The sequence below is a fragment of the Aotus nancymaae genome, unplaced genomic scaffold (genome assembly GCF_030222135.1).
Source record: "Aotus nancymaae isolate 86718 unplaced genomic scaffold, 86718_ANA_hifiasm-v0.15.2.pri h1tg000021l, whole genome shotgun sequence".
In the NCBI taxonomy this organism is placed as follows: domain Eukaryota; kingdom Metazoa; phylum Chordata; class Mammalia; order Primates; family Aotidae; genus Aotus; species Aotus nancymaae.
In genome coordinates, this window is record NW_026988433.1 from 11317820 (window position 1) to 11341087 (window position 23268).

At 46.4% G+C, this 23268-nt stretch overlaps 2 protein-coding genes across 2 annotated transcripts in view; one reads left to right on the forward strand and one right to left on the reverse strand.

The window, feature by feature from the left end:
• Positions 1-14208, reverse strand: part of TMEM120B (transmembrane protein 120B) — a 74839-nt gene extending 60631 nt beyond the window's left edge. Inside the window, exon 1 of the mRNA XM_012476941.3 lies at positions 14057-14208. The gene's annotated coding sequence lies outside the window, so the exon portion shown is untranslated. The remainder of the gene's footprint in view (positions 1-14056) is intronic.
• A 3588-nt stretch (positions 14209-17796) lies between these two features.
• Positions 17797-18328, forward strand: LOC105734175 (protein Mdm4-like). Its single transcript, XM_064379481.1, has one exon. The coding sequence runs from the start codon at positions 17895-17897 to the stop codon at positions 18249-18251; it is 357 nt and encodes a 118-aa protein (XP_064235551.1). The 5' UTR covers positions 17797-17894; the 3' UTR covers positions 18252-18328.
• Positions 18329-23268: the final 4940 nt, after the last annotated feature.

Sequence of the window (23268 nt, forward strand, 5' to 3'; positions counted from 1 at the left end):
TTTAAATAAAGACGGGGTTTCACCATGTTGGTCAAGCTAGTCTTGAACTCCCGACCTCAGGTGATTTGCCCGCCTCGGCCTCCAAAGTGCTTGGATTACAGGCGTGAGCCACCACGCTTGGCCTTATGCCTTCTTTTCATCATTAAGGTCTCAGTTTCAAATGACACCTGTGTACTTTACTTTTTCTCTCTCTTTTTTCTATTTTTATGTATTTTTCTTCCTTAATATCTAGCTCACTTTTTTTTTTTCCTGTTGCCAGGGCTGGAAGGCAGTGGTGTCATCTCAGCTCACTGCAACCTTTGCCTCCCGGATTCAAGTGAGTCTCATGCCTCAGCCTCTGGAGTAACCAGATTACACCACACCCAGCTAATTTTTGTATTTTTAGTAGAGGCGGGATTTTGTCATGTTGGCCAGGCTTTTCTGTAACTCCTGACCTTAAGTAATTCACCTGCCTTTGCCTCCCAAAGTGCTGAGATTACAGGCATGAGCCACTGTGCCCAGCCCCCTGTGTTAGTTTCTAGGAATGCCATAACCACAACCTGGGTGGTTTAAACAATAGAAATGTATTATCACCAACTGGGGCAACATAAGGAGACCCTGTTTCTACAAAAAATTTACAGGTTAGCTGGGTGTGGTGGCTCATGCCTATAGTCCTAGCTACTCCAGAGGCTGAGGTCCGAGAATTGCTTGGGCCTGGGAGGGCGAGGCTGCAGTGAGCTATGACTATACCACTGCACCCCAGCCTGGGCAACCGAGTGAGACCCAGTCTCTAAAAAGAAAGAAAGAAGCGGGTGCAGTGGCTCAAGCCTGTAATCCCAGCACTTTGGGAGGCTGAGACAGGTGGATTGCCTGAGGTCAGGAGTTTGAGACCAGCCTAGCCAATATAGTGAAACCCCATCTCTACTAAAAATGCAAAATATTAGCTGAGCTTGGTGGCGGGCCCCTGTAATGCCAGCTACTAGGGAGGCTGAAGCAGAAGAATCGCTAGAACCCAGGAGGCGGAGGTTGCAGTGAGCCAAGATCGTGCCATTGCACTCCAGCCTGGGCAACAAGAGCGAAACTCCATCTCAAAAAAAAAAAAAAAAAGAAAAGAAAGAAATGTATTGTCTTATAGTTCTGACATCCAGAAATCTGAGAGGAAGGTGTCAGCAGAGCAGTGCTCCCTCTAAGGCTCTGGGCAGAATCCTTCCTTCCCTCCTCATAGCTGGGGATGGGGGCGGGGGCGGGGGCGGGGGCTTCACTCTCTTGCGTTCCTTAGCTCACAGCTGCATCACCCCAATCTCTACCCTGTTGCACCATCTTCTTCCCTGTGTGCGTGTCTCTGTGTGTCCTCTCTTAAAAGACACCCTTTCCAGACAGGTGTGGTGGCTTATACCTGTAATCCCAGCAATTTGGGAGGCTGAGGTGAGCGGATCACTAGAGGCCAGGAGTTGGAGACCAGCCTGGCCAATATAGTAAGACCCTGTTTCTACTAATAATACAAAAATTAGCCCGGCATTGTGATGCAAGCCTGTAGTCCCAGCTGCTTGGGAGGCTGAGATGGAGGATCACCTGAGCTCCAGAGGTCGAAGCTGTAGTGAGCTATGATCAAATCACCGCACTCCGGTCTAGGTGACAGGGTGACAGCCTGTCTCAAAAATTAAAATTAAAATAAAAAAAAGACACCCTTTCCTAGTGTGACTGCATATCAGCTAATTACATCTGAAAGGTCACATTCCAAGGTACTAGGTGTTAGAAAGTGAATATGTCAGCTGGGCTCAGTGGCTCACGCCTGTAATCCCAGCACTTTGGGAGCCCAAGGCAGATGAATCACTTAAGGTCACGAGTTCAAGACTAGCCTGACCAACATGGTGAAACCCCCATCTCGACTAAAAATACAAAAATTAGCCGGTTGTGGTGGTGGGCGCCTGTAATCCCAGCTACTTGGGAGTCTGAGGCAGGAAAATCAGTTGAACCTGGGAGGCAGAGGTTGCAGTGAGCCGAGATCACGACCCTGCACTCCATCCTGGGCAACATGCAAGATTCTGTCTCAAAAAAAAGTGAACGTGGCTTTTTGAGGGACACAGTTCAAACCCATAACCTCTGAAAAAAAAACCCTCCTGAACACCTGGAGAGCCGGCCTCCCTCCATCACTTCCCTATCACCTGTTTCATTTCCTTCTTGCGAGTTACCATCATCTGCAATTGTTTGATGGCTGGTTGTTTCCCTCCATGGGAATGTAACCTCCACAAGATCTCAGGGAACTTATCTGTGTCTCAGGCTTTGTTGGAGCCCCAGGGCTTGGCACACAGTAGGCCCTCAATAAATATTTATTAAAGGAATGAACTTTAAAGACCATTACTGCAGAGGTTCCCAACTTTTGGGGCTCCTAAGCACCTCTGATGATTTTTAATGGGAAATATGCACATAAGCACACAGAGAAATATTTGCAGCTCTTAACTGAGGCCTGAAGAGGGGCGTGATCTGCCCGTGATTCCCAGCTAATTAATGGCTCACTTTGAATTAAAGTTCTCATCTCTGACTCCTAAACCAGTGCCCTATTAATTAATAAATCAAAGGTTCCGAAGCTCACTGGTGAACTGTGGGGCAATCAAGTTCAAAAAATTGTGACATTGCAAGTATCAGCCCCTGGAGGTGGGAACACTCAAGTGCATGAAGGTTGGTTTCTGTCTTCAGATCAGTAGTTTCAAGGGTCTAATACTGGAACTGCAAACTGAAAAAAAGAAATCACTCATCTGTTTTTAATATATTTACTAAAACATGGCCAGGCACAGTGGCTCATGCTTGTAATCCCAGCACTTTGGGAGGCTGAGGCAGGCAGATCACCTGAGGTCAGGAGTTTGAGACCAACTTGGCCAACATGGTGAAACCCTGTCTCTAATAAAAATACAAAAATTAAGGCTGGGCGCGGTGGCTCAAGCCTGTAATCCCAGCACTTTAGGAGGCCGAGGCAGGTGGATCACGAGGTCAAGAGATCGAGACCATCCTGGTCAACATGGTGAAACCCCGTCTCTACTAAAAATACAAAAATTAGCTGGCCAAGATCACACCACTGCACTCCAGCCTGGGCAACAAGAGCAAAACTCCGTCTCAGGAAAAATAAAAAAAAGGGGGAAGATCTCATCACACTGCATGGTGATTGGCTGGAACACAGGAACAGCTAGTGCCATTTCATGGACCCTGCCTCTTGCCGAAGTCCCCACCATTCCCAGTAGTCTTGCACAGGCCTCCATCGTGGGTTTATGTTACCTGCTGGTCTCTGGAGACATTTAAGACTCCCAGTACAATATGTCATGAAGAGAATGAACCAATGTTGTTGTGAAGATTCTAAAACCAGCTAAATCACTTGAATGGTGAAAAAACAGAAAAAGGGCCAGGTGAGGTGGCTCACGCCTGTAATCCCAGCACTTTGCAAGGGTGAGGTGGGCAGATCACCTGAGGTCGGGAGTTTGAGACCAGCCTGACCAACATGGAGAAACCAAATATCTGCTAAAAACGCAAAATTATGTCAGTCAATGATACTCCCCTCTACAGTTAAAAAAAAAAAAAAAAAAAAAAAAGGCCGGCATGGTGGCTCAAGCCTGTAATCCCAGCACTTTGGGAGGCCGAGGCAGGTGGATCACGAGGTCAAGAGATCGAGACCATCCAGGTCAACATGGTGAAACCCCGTCTCTACTAAAAATACAAAAATTAGCTGGGTATGGTGGCGCATGCCTGTAATCCCAGCTACTCAGGAGGCTGAGGCAGGAGAATTGCCTGAACCCAGGAGGCGGAGGTTGCGGTGAGCCGAGATAGCGCCATTGCACTCCAGCCTGGGTAACAAGAGCGAAACTCCATCTCAAAAAAAAAAAAAAAGAAAAATGCAAAATTAGCTGGGCATGGTGCTGCATACCTGTAATCCCAGCTTGTTGGGAGGCTGAGGCAGGAGAATTGCTTGAACCCGGGAGGCGGAGGTTGCGGTGAGCCGAGATTGTGTCATTGCACTCCAGCCTGGGTAATAAGAGCAAAATTCCGTCTCAAAAAAAAAAAAGAAAGAAAAAACAGAAAATGGTTCATTTCACTGGGACTACGAAAACACAGGGCCTTGAAGGAAGAATATAATGTTAGCAAGCAGAGGATTTGGGAAGCAGATACCCCTTCATCTCTGCTTACAGCTTGCAATCTAAACAGGTCCTTCAGCCCCAAGCTGCCTCTAGGCAGGGGAGGAGGCTGGCCCTGCCTCCCAGGGAGATCCAGGCAAGTGCCATGGAAAGGCCAGCCAGGTGGTCAGGTTGCAAATCTGAGGGACGCTTCTCTCTGTTGGGTCAGGATTCCACGTGCATTATTCACGAGCCCCTCTGTAGATGGCACCGGCCAGCCACCCCATCTGAGCAGCCACTCAAGTGCCAAGTATCAGGTTTGACTAGGCTGCTGCCCTGTCCCGGTTCTTGCCCAAAGCACTTTATTTTTTTTATTTTTTTTATTTACTGAGACAGAATCTTGCTCTGTCGCCCAGGCTGGAGTGCAGTGGTGTGATCTCGGCTCACTGCAATCTCCGCCTCCTGGGTTCAAGCAATTTTCCTGCCTTAACTTCCTGAGTAGCTGGGATTACAAACATGCGCCACCTTGCCCAGCTAATTTTTGTATTTTTGGTAGAGATGGGTTTCACCACGTTGGCCAGGCTGGTCTTGAACTCCTGACCTCAGTTGATTCGCCTGCCTTGGCTTCCCAGAGTGCTGGGATTATAGGTGTGAGTCACTGCACCTGGCCCCCAAAGCACTTTCAGTTGCACTCATCAGCAGCCTGAGGCTGGACCTGGCTCTCTGGGGACTGTGATTATGATGAATGAGAAAGTGTGGTGAGAAACTACCCTCATCACCCTCACCCTCACTGCCACGGAGAACCTCCCCTATTTGCTCTTTGAGAGACACTACTTAGGGACTACCAGCCTGCAGATTTGCTCAACCAGCTAGGGACAGTCCCAAAAGGAGCAAACATACACTATGTGCCAGGCACTCTTCTCTACACTGTGTGTGTGTATACATGCATTACCTTCATAACAGTCTTATGACATAAGACCTTTATTATAGCTATTTTACGGCTAAGTATTCTAAGGCATGATTTCTCCTACTGTTTTTCTTTTCTATTTTTTTTTTTTTGAGGCAAGGTCTTTCTGTCCTCCAAGCTGGAGTGCAGTGGTACGATCACGGCTCACTGCAGCCTCCACCACCCAGACTTGAGCAATCCTCTCCCCTCAGCCTCCCGAGTAGCTGAGACTACAAGTGCACCACCATGCCTGGCTGACTCTTTTATTTTTTTGTAGAGACAGGGTCTCGATATGTTGCCCAGGCTAGTCTCAAACTCCTGGCTCAAGTGATCCTCCTGTCTCAGCCTCTCAAAGTGCTGGGATTACAGGTGTGAGGCACCGTGCCCAGCCTCTCTGACTTTTATTGTGCCCATGAATCACCACCTGGGGATCTTGCTAAAATCCAGATTCTGATTCAGTAGGTTCTAGGAGAGACCCAGGATCCTGTAATTCTACAAGTTACCAGCCAGTGCTAGAGTCTAAGGTGCAGAGAGGTGAAGGAATTTACCCAAGATCACGTAGCTACTATTAATAGCAGCTGTGCTACTTATGCGTTGCAAAATGCCAAGAGCCAATTCTAAAAACAAGGGCACCTGTCCAAAGAGAAGTGAAAATTCCTTGGACTTTTCCTTCTTCTACTTCCAACAAATGCCCTTGCTCAAAATAGTCCCAAAAATTATAGCAAGCAATTTGTCTAAAGATGTTGACAGAAGCACTTTTCAGATCAGCCACACAATGGCTAAATCCTCAATACCCACAATAGGGAAACAGTTTGCTGAACTATAGTCTATATCACATCATGCCATACAGCTGTTAAAATGATAATTATGGGAATTACATGGATACTTGTAAACAGCTACAATAAGTCATGTTTAGTTAAAAAAAAAAAAAGCAGGACCAAAAATAATGTGTACAACTGATTAAAGTTATATGATCAGGTTATCCCAGCACTTTGGGAGGCCAGGCAAGATCGCTTGAGCCCAGGGGTTTGAGAGCAGCCTGGGCAACATGACAAAACCCTGTCCCTACAAAAAATACAAAAATTACCCGGGCATGGTGGTGCATGCTTGTAGTTCCAGCTACTTAGGAGGCTGAGGCAGGAGAATCACCTGAAACTGGGAGGTAAAGGTTGCAGTGAGCCAAGACAGTGCCACTGCACTTCAGTCTGGGTAACAGAGTGAGACCTTGTCTCAAAAAAAAAAAAAAAAAAAGTTATATGATCATTCATGTGCCCTGCAAAAGATTGGGTAAATTTAGTGCAACATAAATGGTTTATCATGTTAAGTTAATGCAATTTTTATTGCAAGGTTGTTCAGGTGTTTAGTAGAAATTTAAAACCACTACCTCGTCGATCACAGGTTTATAATGTAAAAAGCAGGTATTATCTAATAAATTTCATTTGATTAATGTTAACTGTTCAAATATCAAAATGTCCTTTATGTCCTTATGTAGTGATTTACATCTAGAGGAGTAAGTTCAGATTGGACAGAGACTATGTGATTTGCTTAGCTAAGGAAGGCAGACTTGAGTTCAAATTCCAGCTCTAGGCCAGGCATGGTGGCTCACGCCTGTAATACCAGCACTTCAGGAGGCCAAGGAAGGTGGATTACCTGAAATCAGGAGTTTGAGACTAGCCTGGTCAACACGGTGAAACCCCATCTCTACTAAAAGTACAAAAATTAGCTGGACTTAGTGCCATGTGCCTGTAGTCCCAGTTACTCGGGAGGCTGAGGCAGGAGATTGCTTGAACCCAGGAGGTGGAGGTTGCAGTGAGCCAAGATCGCGCCACTGCACTCCAGCCTGGGCGACACAGCAAGATTCTGTCTCAACAAACAAAACAAAACAAAACACCTTTACTAAGATATCATTTACATACCATAAAAATTACCCCTTTAAGGCTGGGCTCGGTGGCTCACACCTGTAATCCCAGCACCTTGGGAGGCCAAGGTGGGAGGATCACTTGAGATCAGGAGTTTGACACCAGCCTATACAATATGGTGAAACACCATCTCTACAAAAATACAAAAATTAGCTGGGCATGATGGTGGGCGCCTGTAATCTCAGCTACTTGGCAGGCTGAGCAGAAGAGTCCTTTGAACCCAAGAGGCAGAGGTTGCAATGAGCAGCGATCACGCCACTGCATGGACAACAGCGAGATCTGTCTCAAAAAAATAAAATGAAAGTTCTCCATGAGGCCGTATTTACCAGGTTATTTTCTATTATGGCAGATATGGCTGGGAAAATTACAAGAAATGTTTTCCAAAGACTAGGTAAAGGGCTGGCTGCTGCTTACGTTTTTGTTTTGATTTGCTTTTTGGGCTACAAGATTAAATCTTGTTTTATTCCGCCACCTGCTGGCAACATCTTGAAATTTGCTTTATCCAACAAAAGGCAAAAGGTTTGTTCAACAAAGATATATTAACCAATATTATTTTTCCATTTTCCTCACAATCTGAAAACCTACCACTCAAAGAAAAACTCACTGATATGATCAGATGTTGTAAACATTTATCCTTATTCATCTTTAATCAGGCAAAACATTTGCTTTCCAAATTTTCAACAGTAATAATGTGAAATGGTAATAATCTTTTCATTGTGACATAGAATAGGCATACAAAAAAGTGCACAAAGTGTACAGAGGTAATTTAAGTAATAATTACAAAGTCAACCTGTATAACTATGACCTAGGTCAAGAATAAGACATTGCCATTGTTCTTTTTTTTTTTGAGATGGAGTTTCGCTCTTGTTGCCCAGGCTGGAGTGCAGTGGCATGATCTTGGCTCATTGCAACCTCTGCCTCTTGGGTTCAAAGGACTCTTTTTTTTTTTTTTTTTTCAAAGGACTCTTCTGCTCAGTCTCCCAAGTAGCCGAGATTACAGACGCCCACCACCATGCCCGGCTAATTTTTGTATTTTTGTAGAGATGGTGTTTCACCATATTGGCTAGGCTGGCTCAAACTCCTGACCTCAAGTGATCCACCCACCTTGGCCTCCCAAGGTGCTGGGATTACAGGCATGAGCCACTATGCCTGGCCATGCCATCGCTCTAAATGACCCATGTCTTTCTTCTCCAATCCTGGCTTTCTCTCTCTTCCCCTCAAATGATTATCCTGATTTGAGGAATAATCATTTGAGTATATACTGCTTTTGTAACCAGAAAATAACTAAAGTATTAATTTGTTGAGAAACATGTAGTTTACCCTGCCCCCATGGCTCCCTTGTGTAGAATACCTTTTAGTTTGCAATTAGTGGTAAGTGGGTAACAGCTGCCTACCTGGAATATTTTTGCGTTATGACTAAATACAGAACACCTGCTTATTAATAATAATCACCTGCTAAGAGAGAATAAATACATGGATCAGAATCTGCTGGGGGCCTTCAGCCTGGAATGCTGGCAGCTCCTGAGGCTCTCAGCTCGATAGGCTGCTGGCCCCTGGATAGACCCACTCTGCTGTTCTATCTGGGTGTCTGCCTCTCATTGCCTTCAGCGCCGCCTGGGTGGGGGTCTCCCCAGCCGAGCTAGTACTTGGTATTAATTGTTCAAATTAATAATATAAAAATTTTGATGTGGCTATTTAATCTGGAAATTTACATGGCTATTTCTGCATTTACCAAAGATACACTGAGTTCAACATCATTAATTATTACAGAAATGCAAATCAGATCAGAGTGAAACAGCACTTCTCACCCACTAGAACAGCTAAAATTAAAAAGACAATCATAAATGTCAAAGATGTGGAGCAATTAAGACCCTCACTTATCACCGATGGGAATGAGAAATGGTGCTGCCACTTTGGAAGACAGTTTGGCAGTTCCTCAAAATAGGAAACACGAAGTTACCATATGACCCAGCAATTCACTCATGGGTGCAGTACCAAGAAAAATGAAACATTATGTCCATACAAAAACATGTACACAAAAAATACCGGCAGGGTAGGTGGCTCAGGCTTGTAATCCCAGCACTTTGGGAGGCCGAGGCGGGTGGTCAACAGTTCGAGACCACCTTGGTCAACATGGTGAAACCCTGTCTCTACTAAAAAATACAAAAATTTGCTGGGCTTGGTGGCCAGTGCCTGTAATTCCAGCTACTCAGGAGGCTGAGGCAGGAGAATCGACTGAACCCGGGAGGTGGAAGTTGCAATGAGCCGAGATAGCACCAGCCTGGGTGACAGTAGCCGAGATCCGATCCCCTCTTTACCCTTTTCTTTTTTTTTGAGACTCCATCTCAAAAAAAAAGAGACCAGCCTGGACAACACGGCAAGAACCTGTCCCTAAATATATATATATACACATACATATATGGTCAGCCACAGTGGCTCACGCCTGTAATCCCAGCACTTTGGGAGGTCAAGGTGGGCAGATCACTTGAGGTCAGGAGTTGGAGACCAGCCTGGCCAACATGGTGAAACCCCGGGCATGGAGGCAACGCCCGTAGTCCCAGCTACTCAGGAGGCTGAGGCAGGAGAATCAGGAGGCGGAGGTTGCAGTGAGACAAGATCACGCCACTGCATTCCAGCCTGGGCAACAGATCGAGACTCTGTCTCAAAAAAAAAAAAAAAAGTGGAAAAAAAAGAGTGTCCTAGAAATGTAATTACATCAAAGAAGTTAGATGAACTCTAACTCCAAAACTCAATACTTCCCTTATAGAGCCATGAGGCAGCAGAAAGGGTGTTTCAAACTTGTGAGCATCTTTGAAGGAGCTGCCAAATTCACATGTTTCTTTCTGGAGAGCTGTTAAATTGAGAAGTGTATTGTACTTCAGTTTGGTTTTTAGCATCTGCCGACGCCAGCATGTTGTCTGGTTAGGGAAATGTTAAATATAAGTGATTGCTATGACGTGTGGTTGAGACCCTGTGTCTTCCTGTGGTTTAGGCTTCTCATTGGCATCCTAAAACAGTTCCAGTCTCCAACCAGGGACACTGTTTTGATCAAGGCTGTAGCCTCAGCACTTAGCACGGTTCCCGGCACTCAATAAATATGTATTGAGTGGGTGAATATTTAGCGTACTTGTCATTTGCCTGAATGACGCCCGATCCCCTCTTTACCCTTCCGCCTGCTCTGCTCCGTTTCCCAGGGTGACGGACACGCAGACTGAGCTTTCCAGGCTTCCTGCTGAGCTCAGTCAATGGAAGGCACTGGCGGGGGCTGGAAGGCAGGAGGAGAAGCTGGGGTACTTCTCCCCTCTCTTTGTCTTGGGCACCAGCCCCAGTAGCATCTTTGGCTGAAATGGCTGCACAGGCTTCCTCCAGGTGACTTTTTTTTGGCAGGGAGGGGTTTGTTTTTGAGACAGGGTCTCACTCTGTCACCCAGGATGGAGGGCAGCGACGCAATCATAGCTCACTGCAGCCTCAACCTCCTGGGCTCCAGCAATTCTCCCACCTCAGCCTCCTGAGTAGCTGGTACCACAGGCACGTGCCATCATGTCCAGGTAATTTTTCATTTTTTGTAGAGACAGGGTCTTTCTATGTTTCCCAAGCTGGTTTCAATCTCCTGGCCTCAAGTAATCCTTCTGTCTCGGACTCCCAAAGCACTGGGATTACAAGTGTGAGCCACCTGACCAGTGACCCTGGCCCTGAGCTCTGGTCACACCTCCTTGTGTCCCACCAGTCTTACTGTGGTGGCTTCCTACTGTTACTAATTCCTGCATTGCCTACCATTCCTGGGTTTGTTTTGTTTTTTTACTTAAAAAAAATTTTTTTTTATAGAGTCTTGCTCTGTTGCCCAGGTTGGAGTACAGGGGCACAATCACAGCTCACTGCAGCCTTCAATTCCTGGCCTCAAGTGACTCTCCCACCTCAGCCTCCTGAATAGCTGGGACTACAGGCATGTGCCACCATGCCCGGCTTATTTTTGTATCTTTTGTAGAGACACGGTTTCACCTTGTTGCCCCAGGCTGGTGTCAAACTCCTGGGCTCAAGAGATCCACTTACCTCAGCCTCCCAAAGTGCTGGAATAACAGGCGTGAGCCACACATGGTTTTTAAGAGACTTGTTGTCGGAGTTGGGATAGTCCACAATTGTGAGATCTGGTTAGACAGTCTGCATAACGCCGGGTCTCTGTGTCTGATGCTGGAGCCTGAAGTCTGCAGGGCAGGCAGCTGAGAACAGAAGATGGATGTAAAGTAGGAAAGAGCAAGAACAATTTGGAACGCATAAGCAAGAGCTGAAATCTACAAGGACAGACTGAAACCTAGGTCAGTCCTCATTGTCCCCAACTTTGATGACATGGGTGTCCTGCAGGAAACGCTGGTCCCCTCATGTAGGGAGCTGGCTCAGGAGTCACAGAAGCCAAAGGAGGATCCAGGGGCAGGCAGACCCACGGTAGGCAGGGAAGGGACAATGTTCAGGAGATGTGGAAGTGGCTGGTGACTCTGCCCTAGCCTTCTAGGCATCAGTAAGAGTATGGCTGCCACTCCACTTCCGTACCCCAACTCTCATGCCACAGAAAACTGCCCTTTGTGGCCCACCCCACCAGAAACACATAGAAAAAGGAATTCTGGGAAATGCAATTCAACTAGCCAAGTTGACACGTTACAAAGCCAGTGCGCATTGTTTCTTGGGGTAGCTTGGGAGTGACGTATTAGTGTCCTACCATGAGCAAACCTACTCCCAAAGGCTGAGAGAGCTGAAGGAAGCTGACAAATCTGGTTTCTCGGAAACTTTTTTTTTTTTTGAGATGGAGTCTCATCTCGTCGCCTGGGCTGGAGTGCAATGGCATGATCTCAGTTCACTGCAACCTTTGTCTCCAGGGTTCAAGTGATTCTCCTGCCTCAGCCTCCCGAGTAGCTGGGATTACAGGCACCCGCCATCACACCTGGATAATTTTTTTGTATTTTTAGTAGAGATGGGGTTTCACTATGTTTGCCAGGCTGGTTTCGAACTCCTGACCTCATGATCCGCCCGCCTCAGCCTCCCAAAGTGCTGAGATTACAGGCGTGAGCCACCGTGCCCTGCCAGAAACTTTTTTTTTAGAGACAGAGTCTTGCTTTGTTGCCCAGGTTGGAGTGCTGTGACACAATCATGGCTCACTGCAGCCTCAGATTTCTGGGCTCGAGTAATCCTCCTGCCTCAGCCTCCTAAGTAGCTGGGACTACAGGCACCTGCAGCACATTTGGTTAAAGTTTTCCATTTTTTGTAGCAATGAGGTCTCACCATTTTGTCCAGGCTGCTCTCAAACTCCTGGCCTCAAGCATTCCTCCTGTCAAAGCACTGGGATTACAGGTGTGAGCCACCCACCCTGGCTCAGAATGAAACATTTAATAGGGATTTATGAACAAAAGTCACGTCTTGGGTGGCTGTGAGATGGTGGATCCCTGCACTGTCAGCCCCTAGACCCAGGGCTTATGTACCATAGGGAAAGAGTACATGTGCTTCAGAAGGAATATGTCATCAAGGTTGTTTTAACCCAAGGGCAGGATTTGCAGTAATTATTTGCTCTTAACAGCAGATAAAGTAGAAATCTTAGAGGCATTCCAGGAACTGAGGTTAATTAGAAGTCAACATGGTGGTTAAGCCTGCAAGGTAGAGTTGCATTCGCCTCCATCATCAGCTCACCTACAAGTAAATGTAACCCAAAGTGCGTAGCCAATAAGGAAAATGTATTATGTCACAGAACAATGAGTCCAGTGGTCTTAGAGTGTTGTGAATGGTCAAGAATGTCTTTAAGGATTCAAGTTCTTTTTCTCTGCCATCTGCAAGAGGTTGGCTTTATTTCTCAAGCCTGTCACAGCCCCAATCACATCCTCACATAACTATGTCCACAGCTGGGAAGGGTACTGTTTCTCTCATGAGACTCTATTTAAGAGCGGGGGAAACTGGGAGGCGGAGGTTGTGGTGAGCCAAGATCGCACCATTGCGATCTATCTTGGCCTCCCAAAATGCTGGGATTACAGGTGTGAGCCACCAGGCCTGACCCAAATCTTTTTCTTTTTCTTTTTTTTTTTTTTTTTTTTTGAGGGGAGTTTCACTCTTGTTGCCCAGGCTGGAGTGCAGTGGCATGACCTCGGCTCAATGCCACCTCTGCCTCCCAGGTTCAAGTGATTCTCCTGCCTCAACCTCCTGAGTAGCTGGGACTACAGGCATGCACCACCACACCCAGCTAATTTCGTATTTTTAGCAGAGATGTGAGCCACTGTGCCCAGCCAGCTTAGGACTCTTTTAAGACCCTATCTCTCAAGGGGAAAACAACTTAGGTAGGGAGATGGTGGCCACCCAAAGGAGAAAAGCTTTTCTTAACAGCCTCAGCAAATGTCTGAGCAGCTTCCTCAGGATACTCAAGAGTCACTTTTCCTTCCTTTCAGCTTTTTATTTACTTGTTTATTTTTGAGACAGACTCTTGCTCTGTCACCCAGGCTGGAGTGCAGTGGTATGATCTCGGCTCACTGCAACCTGCGTCTCCCAGTTCAAGTGATTCTCTTGCCTCAGTCTCCCGAGTAGCTGGGACTACAGGCATGCACCACCACACTCAGCTCTCCACAAATGTTTATGAAATAAAGTTGAGAAATGGATACAAGGGACTTCCAAAGCATTTGTAACTTTCCCAACACAGTCATAGGAAACCTGCGCAGCGTTTTTCCTTCTCTGGCCCTTGTTCAACGAGTCTTCCTAACACTTTCCTGACCAGGACATATGTTTATAGGGGCTAGCTCTGTCCCCTCTTAATATATATATGTTATATATATATAATGTTTTTTATGTTTTCTGGCAGGCACGGTGGCTCACGCCTGTAATCCCAGCACTTTGGGAGACCAAGGTGAGTGGATCACCTGAGGTCAGGAGTTCAAGACCAGCCTGACCAACATGGTGAAACCCTGTCTCTGCTAAAAAAAATACAAAAATTAGCAGGGCGTGGTAGTGCGTACCTGTAATCCCAGCTACTCGGGAGGCTGAGGCAGGAGAATCACTTGAACCCGGGAGGTGGAGATTGCGGTGAGCTGAGATCGTGCCAGCCTGGGCAACAAGACCGAAACTCCATCTCAAAAAGAAAACCCCACCTGTTTTCAACCTGGGTACACGGAGGCATCCAAAATATGTCTTTGTTGACTCTTGAAGTCTTCTAGAAATTTTAGAATTCATGGGGGAAAAGAATACTTCAGAGAAAAATCTTCCCTCTCCCTAAAACCTTTAACATATATAAGCAAGAATAATCTTGGAAAACGTTTTTTTTGAGATGGAGTTTCGCTCGTCACCCAGGCTGGAGTGCAATGGCATGATCTTGGCTCGTTGCAACCTCCACCTCCTGGGTTCAAGCGATTCTCCTGCCTCAGCCTCCAGAGTAGCTGGAATTACGGGCGTCTGCCACCATGCCCAGCTAAATTTTGTATTTTAGTAGAGACGGGGTTTCCCCATGTTGGCCAGGCTGGTCTCGAACTCCTGTCCTACACTGACCTCCCGCTTCGGCCTCCCAAAGTGCTGGGATTACAGGTTTGAGCCACCGCGCCCGGCCCAAATCTTTTTTCAATTGAATACTAAGTTCTCTGTGTTCATACTCCCAATCGTGACATTTTTAAGTTTGAGAGGCATTCCGGACCGACCTGCCCCGCACTCGGCCACCCACGCCTCCGTCGCGCTCTCACCGCCCTTTCCGCAAGGGAACGCAATCTTGCCCACTTCCGGCGGGAGCGTCCGGAGCACAGGCGCAACTCCAAGCAACCTGTCAAGTGCTGACGTATGCGCATGTGCAAGAGGGCGGGTCTGGTTAATTGCGCGGGAGAATGTGGGTCCACTGAACTCACGCGACTGTCCCCGCCCATCTAAATAGGCGGGCGGAGCCGAGGGTCCCAGCTGGCTTCAGGCAGCGCAGGCGTATTGAGTGCACTAACGTGACGAAGACTCCGAGCGACCTTCACGCATGCTTATTTAAATGAGGCAAGGAGCTTATTACGCCAGGTCCAAGACCCACCTCCTTTCTCTCTTACCAGCCTCTGGCTTTTAAAGGGCCAGAGCCCTGTTCCTCCGAATTGTGGATTTTTTTTTTTTTGAAACGGAGTCTCGCTGTGTGGCCCAAGCTGGAGTGCAGTGGCACGATCTCGGCTCACTGCAACCTCCTCCTCCCGGGTTCAAGCAATTCTCTGCCTTAGCCTCGCGAGTAGCTGGGATTACAGGCGTGTGCCACCACGCCCGGCTAATTTTGTATTTTTAGTAGAAACGGGGGTTTCATCATCTTGTCCAGGCTGGTCTTGAACTCCTGACCTCGTGATCCACCCGCCTCGGCCTCCCCAAGTGCTGGGATTACAGGCGTGAGCCACCGCGCCCAGCCCGGTTTGGAGTTTTTTAAAATAATTTTATTTTATTATGGTAAAAATACTTTACATGAGATCTATCCTCAACAATTTTTAAAGTGTACCATATAGTATATTGTTAGCTGTAGATACAACGGAATTACTTTTTTATATTGAGCATTTATTGAGTACCTACTATGTGTAAACCAAACATACATTGCTGTGTGCATTTTCCAATTTTTTCTTCTGTAACATGTAATAATGACGTTCATATGTATATTTTTGCAGAAATTTCTTCCTCCACTCCAGTGTACTATTCTCTTTGAGGCAATACTATCTTTTTCTTTTTTTTTTTTTTTGAGAGTTTCCTTTTTGTTGCCCAGGCTGGCATGCAACGCGGGGTCTTGGCTCGCTGCAACCTCCACCTCCCGGGTTCAAGCGATTCTCCTGCCTCAGCCTCCCCAGTAGCTGGGATTACAGACAACTACCACTACACTCTGCTAATTTTTTTGTTTTTGTTTTTTTGAGACAAAGTCTTGGTATGTTGCCCAGGCTGGAGTGCAATGGCGTGATCTCAGCTCACTGCAACCTCTGCCTCCCGAGTTCAAGCGATTTTCCTGCCTCAGCCTCCTAAGTAGCTGGGATTACCTGCGTGCACCATCACACCCAGCTAATTTTTGTATTTTTAGTAGAGACGAGGTTCCACTGTGTTGGCCAGATTGGTCTCAAACTCCTGACCTCAAGTGATCCACCCACCTTGGCCTCCCAAAGTGCTGGGATTACAGGTGTGAGCTACTTCGCCCAGTGCTTTTTAAAACAAGGATCAGGATACCTACCAATCTCATAAGATTGTGGCGAGAAATAAATTATTATTATTTTTTGAGATGGAGTTTCGCTCTTGTTTCCCAGGTTGGAGTGCAGTGGCACCGTCTCGGCTCACTGCACCCTCCGCCTCGTGGATTCAAGCAATTCTCCTGCCTCAGACTCCCAAGTAGTTGAGATTACAGGCGTCTGCCACCACGCCCGGCCTAGTAAATTTTTAAAAAAGTATGTGAAGTGCCAAGTACTGTGCCTTATGCCAGCTAAATATGTTGAACGGTCATTAAGCGCAATTATTCAGTCAGAAAATGGTTTTATAATTCCTGTAACAGTTCCAGGTGGTTCTTCCGGAAGATTTACCTAATTGAGAGGATGGCTAGCCAAGTGTAATGGTGTCTCTTTTTTCAATACTACAGGCCATCATTTTTATACATTTTTTCCTAGTCTAGACAGTATGTAATAGTATGGCAGGGTTAATTTAATTTTCATTTATTTAATTGTAGTGAGGTTACGCATTTTTCCTTGGGATGATTTTTTAACTTTATTTCTTTGCCTAACAACTATTTTCAAACACTGTAATTTTCACTGGCTTCTCTCTGCAGACATGATGTTAGGTTCTGACAGATCATGTTGCTGCCCAGTTTTTTTTCTTTTCTTTTTTTTTTTTTTTTTTGAAACGAAGTCTTGCTGTGTCACCCAGGCTGGAGTGCAGTGGTGAGATCTTGGCTCACTGCAACCTCTGCCTCCCGGGTTCAAGCGATTCTCCTGCCTCAGCCTCCAGAGTAGCTGGGATTACAGGCGCCTGCCACTATGCCCGGCTAATTTTTGTATTTTTAGTAGACACAGGGCTTCACCATGTTGGCCAGGCTGGTCCCGAATTCCTGGCCACAAGTGATCCCCCGTCTTGGTCTCGGCCACCCAAAGTGCTGGGATTACAGGCCTGAGACACCTTGCTCAGCCTGACCATTTTTTTTCTGAAGAAAGAGGGTAAGGGGGAGAGAGAGAAGCAAAAGGAAACTCTCCAAAGAAGGGATTGAGGCTGCAGTGAAAGCTCATCCTGAGAGCAGCTCTGTCCAGTAGAACTGGCAAGGGTGTGACAGTGTCCACATCTGTCTGTCCCATATGGTCCAGCACGTGCCCACGAAGCATTTGGAACCTGGTTACTGTAACTGAGGAATTTTTATGTTATTTAACTTAAATTTAAATTCAAATACAAGGGAGGGGAAGGTCATGGTGGCTCACACATTTAATCTCAGCAGTTTGGGAGGCTGAGGCAGGAGGATTGCTCTAGCCTAGGAGATCGAGACCAGCCTGGGCAACATAACAAAACCTGTTCTCTACAAAAAGTAGAAAAATTAGCCAGGCATGGTGGCGCACACCTGTGGTCCCAGTTCCTTGGGAGGCTGAGGTGGGAGGATCACTTGAGTCCAGGAGGTGAGGCTGCAGTGAGCCATGACTGCACCACTGCACTCCAGCCTGAGTGACAAAGTGAGACTCTGTCTCACAAATAAATAAATAAATAAATGCAAGGGAGGCTGAGGCAGGAATTCGAAGCTGCAGTGAGGTATGATCAGGCCACTTTACTCCATCCTGGGCAACAGAGTGAGCCCGTCTCTAGTAATAATAATTATGTGGGAGGCCAGAAGTTGCAGCCTCATTACTCGTCATTTCAAAATGCTGCTGAGGTAGGACCTGTGGCTGCCACGCCTTCCCCTCCCCGGGCTCAACCGGGGAGAGATTCATGGAGCTGCCGTAAGTTTTACCAACAGACTGCAGTTTCTTCACTGCCAAAATGACAATATTTTCCACCTCTGCCCAGTGTTCAACATCTGACAGTGCTTATAGGATCTCTCCTGGACAAACCAATCAGGTACGACCAAAACTGACACTTTTGAAGATTTTGCATGCAGCAGGTGCACAAGGTGAAATATTCACTGCTAAAGAGGTCACGCACTATTTAGGTCAGTACGTAACGGTGAAGCAGCTTTATGATCAGCAGGAACAGCATATGGTATATTGTGGCGGAGATGTTTTGGGAGAACTACTGGGATGTCAGAGCTTCTCCGTGAAAGACCCAAGTCCTCTGTATGAAATGCTAAGAAAGAATCTTGTCACTTTAGCCACTGCTACTACAGGATCACAGTATTGATATTCCAAGTCAAGACCAACTGAAGCAAAGTGCAGCGGAAAGTTCCACTTCCAGGAGAAGAACTGCAGAAGATGATATCCCCACACTGCCTCCCTCACAGTATAAATGCGTAAATTCTAGAGAAGATGAAGACTTAATAGAAAATTTAACCCACGATGAGACATCTAGGCTGGACCTTGGATTTGAGGAGTGGGATGCAGCTGGCCTGCCTTGGTGGTTTTTAGGAAACTTAAGAAACAACTATACACCTAGAAGTAGCGGCTCAACTGATTTACAGACAAATCAGGATGTGGGTACTGCTATTGTTTCAGATACTGCAGATGACTTGTGGTTTTTGAATGAATCAGTAACAGAGCAGTTAGGTGTTGGAATTAAAGTTGAAGCTGCTGATCTTGAACAAACAAGTGAAGAAATAGGGAAAATAAGTGACAAAAAGGTGACTGAAGTGGGGAAAAATGATGATCTTGACGACTGTAAGTCCTTAAGTGATGATACTGCTGTAGAAGTTACCTCTGAGAATGAGTGGCAGTGTACGGAATGCAAGAAATTTAACTCTCCAAGCAAGAGGTACTGTTTTCGTTGTTGGGCCTTGAGGAAGGATTGGGATTCAGATTGTTCAAAGCTAACCCATTCTCTCTCCACTTCTGACATCACTGCCATACCTGAAAAGGAAAAATGAAGGAATTGATGTGCCTGATTGTCGAAGAACCATTTCGGCTCCTGTCGTTGGACCTAAAGATGTGTATATAAAGAAAGAAAACTCCAAACTTTTTGATCCCTGCAATTCGGTGGAATCCTTGGATTTGGCTCACAGTTCTGAAAGCCAAGAGACCATCTCAAGCATGGGAGAACAGGGCCGGGCGCGGTGGCTCACGCCTGTAATCCCAGCACTTTGGGAGGCCGAGGCGGGTGGATCACGACATCAAGAGATCGAGACCATCCTGGTCAACATGGTTGAAACCCCGTCTCTACTAAAAATACAAAAAATTAGCTGGACGCTTGCCTGTAATCCCAGCTACTCAGGAGGCTGAGGCAGGAGAATTGCCTGAACCCAGGAGGCGGAGGTTGCGGTGAGCCGAGATCGCACCATTGCACTCCAGCCTGGGTAACAAGAGCGAAACTCCGTCTCAAAAAAAAAAAAAAAAAAAACCATGGGAGAACAGTTAGACAACCTTTCTGAACAGAGAACAGATACAGAAAACATGGAGGATTGCCAGAATCTTTTGAAGCATTGTAGCTTATGTGAGAAAAGACCACGAGATGGGAACATTATTCATGGGAGGACAGGCCATCTTGTCACTTGTTTTCACTGTGCCAGAAGACTAAAGAAGGCTGGGGGTTCATGTCCTATTTGCAAGAAAGAGATTCAGCTGGTTATTAAGGTTTTTGTAGCATAATGGTAGTACGAATATAAAAATGCATTTATTCAGTTCACATCAAAAATAATAATAATTATTATTATATAAACAAACAAACAAAAATAGCCACCTCACTGATGGCACCTCATTTTCCTAAAGATTACAGAAAAATGGCTGGGCAACCTGGTTCACGCCTGTAATCTCAGCACTTTGGGAGGTCGAGGCGGGCAGATCACAAGGTCAAGAGTTCAAGACCAACTTAGCCAAAATGGTGAAACCCCATCTCTACTAAAAATACAAGAACTAGCTGGGGGTGGTGGTGGGTGCCTGTAATCCCAGCTACTCGGGAGGCTGAGGCAGGAGAATTGCTTGAACCCAGGAGGTGGAGGTTGCAGTGAGCCGAGATTGTGCCACTGCACTCCAGCCTAGGTGACAGAAGGAGACTCTGTCTCAAAAAAAAAAAAAAAAAGAGGGGGCCTACAAAGTCGACTCAGAAGTGGCCTCACACATATAGAAGGACTCAAATTTAGACTTATGGCATTGTTCCCAAGAGAGACAGTCCCAGAGACTTGGTTTTGACAAATGCTGTATTCAGTTTGCAAAAATTTGTCAAGCTATACACTGATATGTCCACTTTTTTCTTTTCATCTTTTTTTAAAATTTATATATATATATGTATTTATATATATATATATATATTTTTTTTGGCTCGTGATGCAGCCCTCATGAGGTCCTGAGAACATGTGCCCCTTTTCTTTCTTTCTTTCTTTTTTTCTGAGATGAGTTCTCACTTTGCCATCCAGGCTGGTGTGCAAAGGCATGATGTTGGTCACTACAGCCTTGACCTCCCACCTCAGCCTCCCGGGCAGGTGGGACCATAGGGGTCCAGTACATTGTTGAGGTAATTAAAAAGTTTTTTTTATGTAGAGACAGAATTTAGCCATGTTGCCCAGGCTGGTGTCAAATGCCTGAGCTCAAGCAGCCCACGCGCCTTGGCCTCTCAAATTGTTGGGATTACAGGTGTGAGCCACTGCTCCTGGCCCCCCCACTTTGTTTTTTTGAGACAGGGTCTTTCTCTGTCACCTAGGCTGAAGTGCAGTGGTGTGATCGCAGCTCACTGCAGCCTTGATCTCTCAACCTGCAGGGCTCAGGTGATCTTCTCGCCTCAACTTCCTGAGTAGCTGGGACTACAGGAATGCACTACCGTCTAGCTATTTTTTTTAATTTTTTAATTTTTATTTTTTTTTTGGAGACAGGGCTCCACTGTGTTGTCCAGGCTAATCTGATCTCCTGACTTCAAGCAATCCTACTTGGGCCTCCCAAAGTGCTGAGATTACAGGGGTGAGCCACCATGTCTAGACCCACTTTTCTATATGCATTTTACACTTCCATAAAACGTTAAACAAAATTTAGCTTATTCTATGTTACCTGCTTTGGGCATTTATCTGGTTTCTAATTACGAAGTCTCAAAAAAAAAAATGGTCTGTGACTTGCTCTGGACACCTGAGAGCCCCTAGAGGGCGCTCATTCTGCATGGGCGACTTTTTCTAAGCCACTTTATTGAGATATTTAACATACCTTAAAATTCACTCATTTAAAGTGTACAGCCCGGCTCAGTGGTTCACGCCTGTAATCCAGCACTTTAGGAGGCCAAGGAGGCCAAGGTGGGCAGATTACAAGGTCAGGAGTTCAAGACCAGTCTGGCCAAGATGGTGAAATCCCATCTGCTAAAAATATAAAAATCAGCCAGGCGTGGTGGCACGTGCCTGCAGTCCCAGCTACTTGAGAGGCTGAGAGAGAATCACTTGGACCTGGGAAGCAAAGGTTGCAGTGAATTGAGATGGCACCACTGCACTCTAGCCTGGTGACAGAGCGAGACTCCATCTCAAAAAAATAAAATAGGCCAGGCTTGGTGGCTCACACCTGTAATCTCAGCACTTTGGGAGGCGGAGGCAGGTGGATCACCCTGAGGTCAGGAGTTGGAAACCAGCCTAGCTAACATGGTGAAACCCCATCTCTTCTAAAAATACAAAAAATTAGCCAGGCGTGGTAGTGCATGCCTGTAATCCCAGCTACTCAGGAGCCTGAGGCAGAGGAATTGCTTGAACCCGGGAAGTGGAGGTTGCAGTGAGCTGAGACGGCGCCATTGCATTCTAGCCTGGGAAACAAGAGTGAAACTCCGTTTCAAATAAATAAATAAATAAACAAATAAATAAAGTACAATTCAATGGTTTTTAGTCTATCCACAGAGTTTTGCAACCATCAGCATGGTGAATTTGAGAACATTTTCCAAAGAAACTCTGTACTCCTTAGCTATCACTCCCCTCCCCAGTCCCTGGCAAGCACTGATCTGCCATCTGTCTCTGTGCCTTTGCCTATCCCAGACATTTCAAATGAATGGAATCACATACTGTGTTGCCTTTTAACATTTATGCACTTGCACTTAGCATTATGGTGTTTTTTGTTGTTGGTGTTGTTTGAGTCCGAGTTTCGGTCTTTTTGCCCAGGCTGGAGTGCAGTGGTACAATCTCAGTTCATTGCCTCCTGAGTTCATTGATGAACTACTGAGTTCATAATCTCAGTTCATTGCCTCCTGAGTTCAAGAGATTCTCCTGCCTCAGCCTCCTGAGTACCTAGGATTACAGGAGCCTGCCACCATGCCCGGATAACTTTTTTGTGTTTTTAGTAGAGATGGGGTTTCACCATGTTGGCCAAGCTGATCTCTCTCTAACTCCTGACCTCAGGTGATCCACCAGTCTCACCCTCCCAAAGTGCTGGAATACAGGTGTGAGCCACTGCGCCCAGCCAGCATTATGTTTTTAAGGTTCAGCCATGTTGTAGCACCTATCAGAACTTCATTTCTAGGCCAGGTACAGTGTCTTACGCCTGCAATCCCAGCACTTTGGGAGGCCAAGGTGGGCAGATCACTTAAGGTCAGGAGTTCGAGACCAGCCTGGCCAACATAGTGAAACGTCGTCTCTACTAAAAACACAAAATTAGCCGGTTGTTGTGGCACGCACCTGTCATCCCAGCTACTCTGGAGGCTGAGGTGGGAGAATCTCTTGAACCTGGAAGGAGGTTGCAGTGAGCAGAGACTGAACCACTGCACTCCAGCAAGGGCGAGAGTGAGACTCTGTCTCAAAAAAAAAAAATTTCATTCCTACGGCATGGACAGAGCCATTCTGTTTATCCACTCAATCTGTTTATGGGTATCCGGATTGTCTCCACGTTTTGTTTATTATGTGCAGTGGCTCACCCCTGTACTCCCAGCACTTTGAGAGGCTGATGTGAGTGGATCACCTGAGGTCAGGAGTTAGAGACCAGCCTGGCCAACATGGTGAAACCCCATCTCTACTAAAAATACAAAATTAGCTGGGCATGGTAGCAGCACCTGTAGTCCCAGATACTTGGGAGGCTGAGGCATGAGAATCACTTTAACCCAGGAGGTGGAGGTTAAGGTGAGCCAAGATTGCGTCACTGCACTCCAGCCTGGGTGACAGAGCGAGACTCTGTCAAAAAAAAAAAAAAAAAAGAAAGAAATCTCAGGACTCCCTCCCAAGGTTGAACATCCAGGAATGAAGCTAAAGCTCTGTGCCCAGGAGAGGGTCAACAGGGCCATGCTGGCCAGGCACAGTGGCTCACGCCCGTAATCCCAGCAC

What these genes read in the sequence shown, in the direction of transcription:
- LOC105734175 (XM_064379481.1), top strand. Translation starts at nt 17,895, where the DNA reads ATGACAATATTTTCCACCTCTGCCCAGTGTTCAACATCTGACAGTGCT.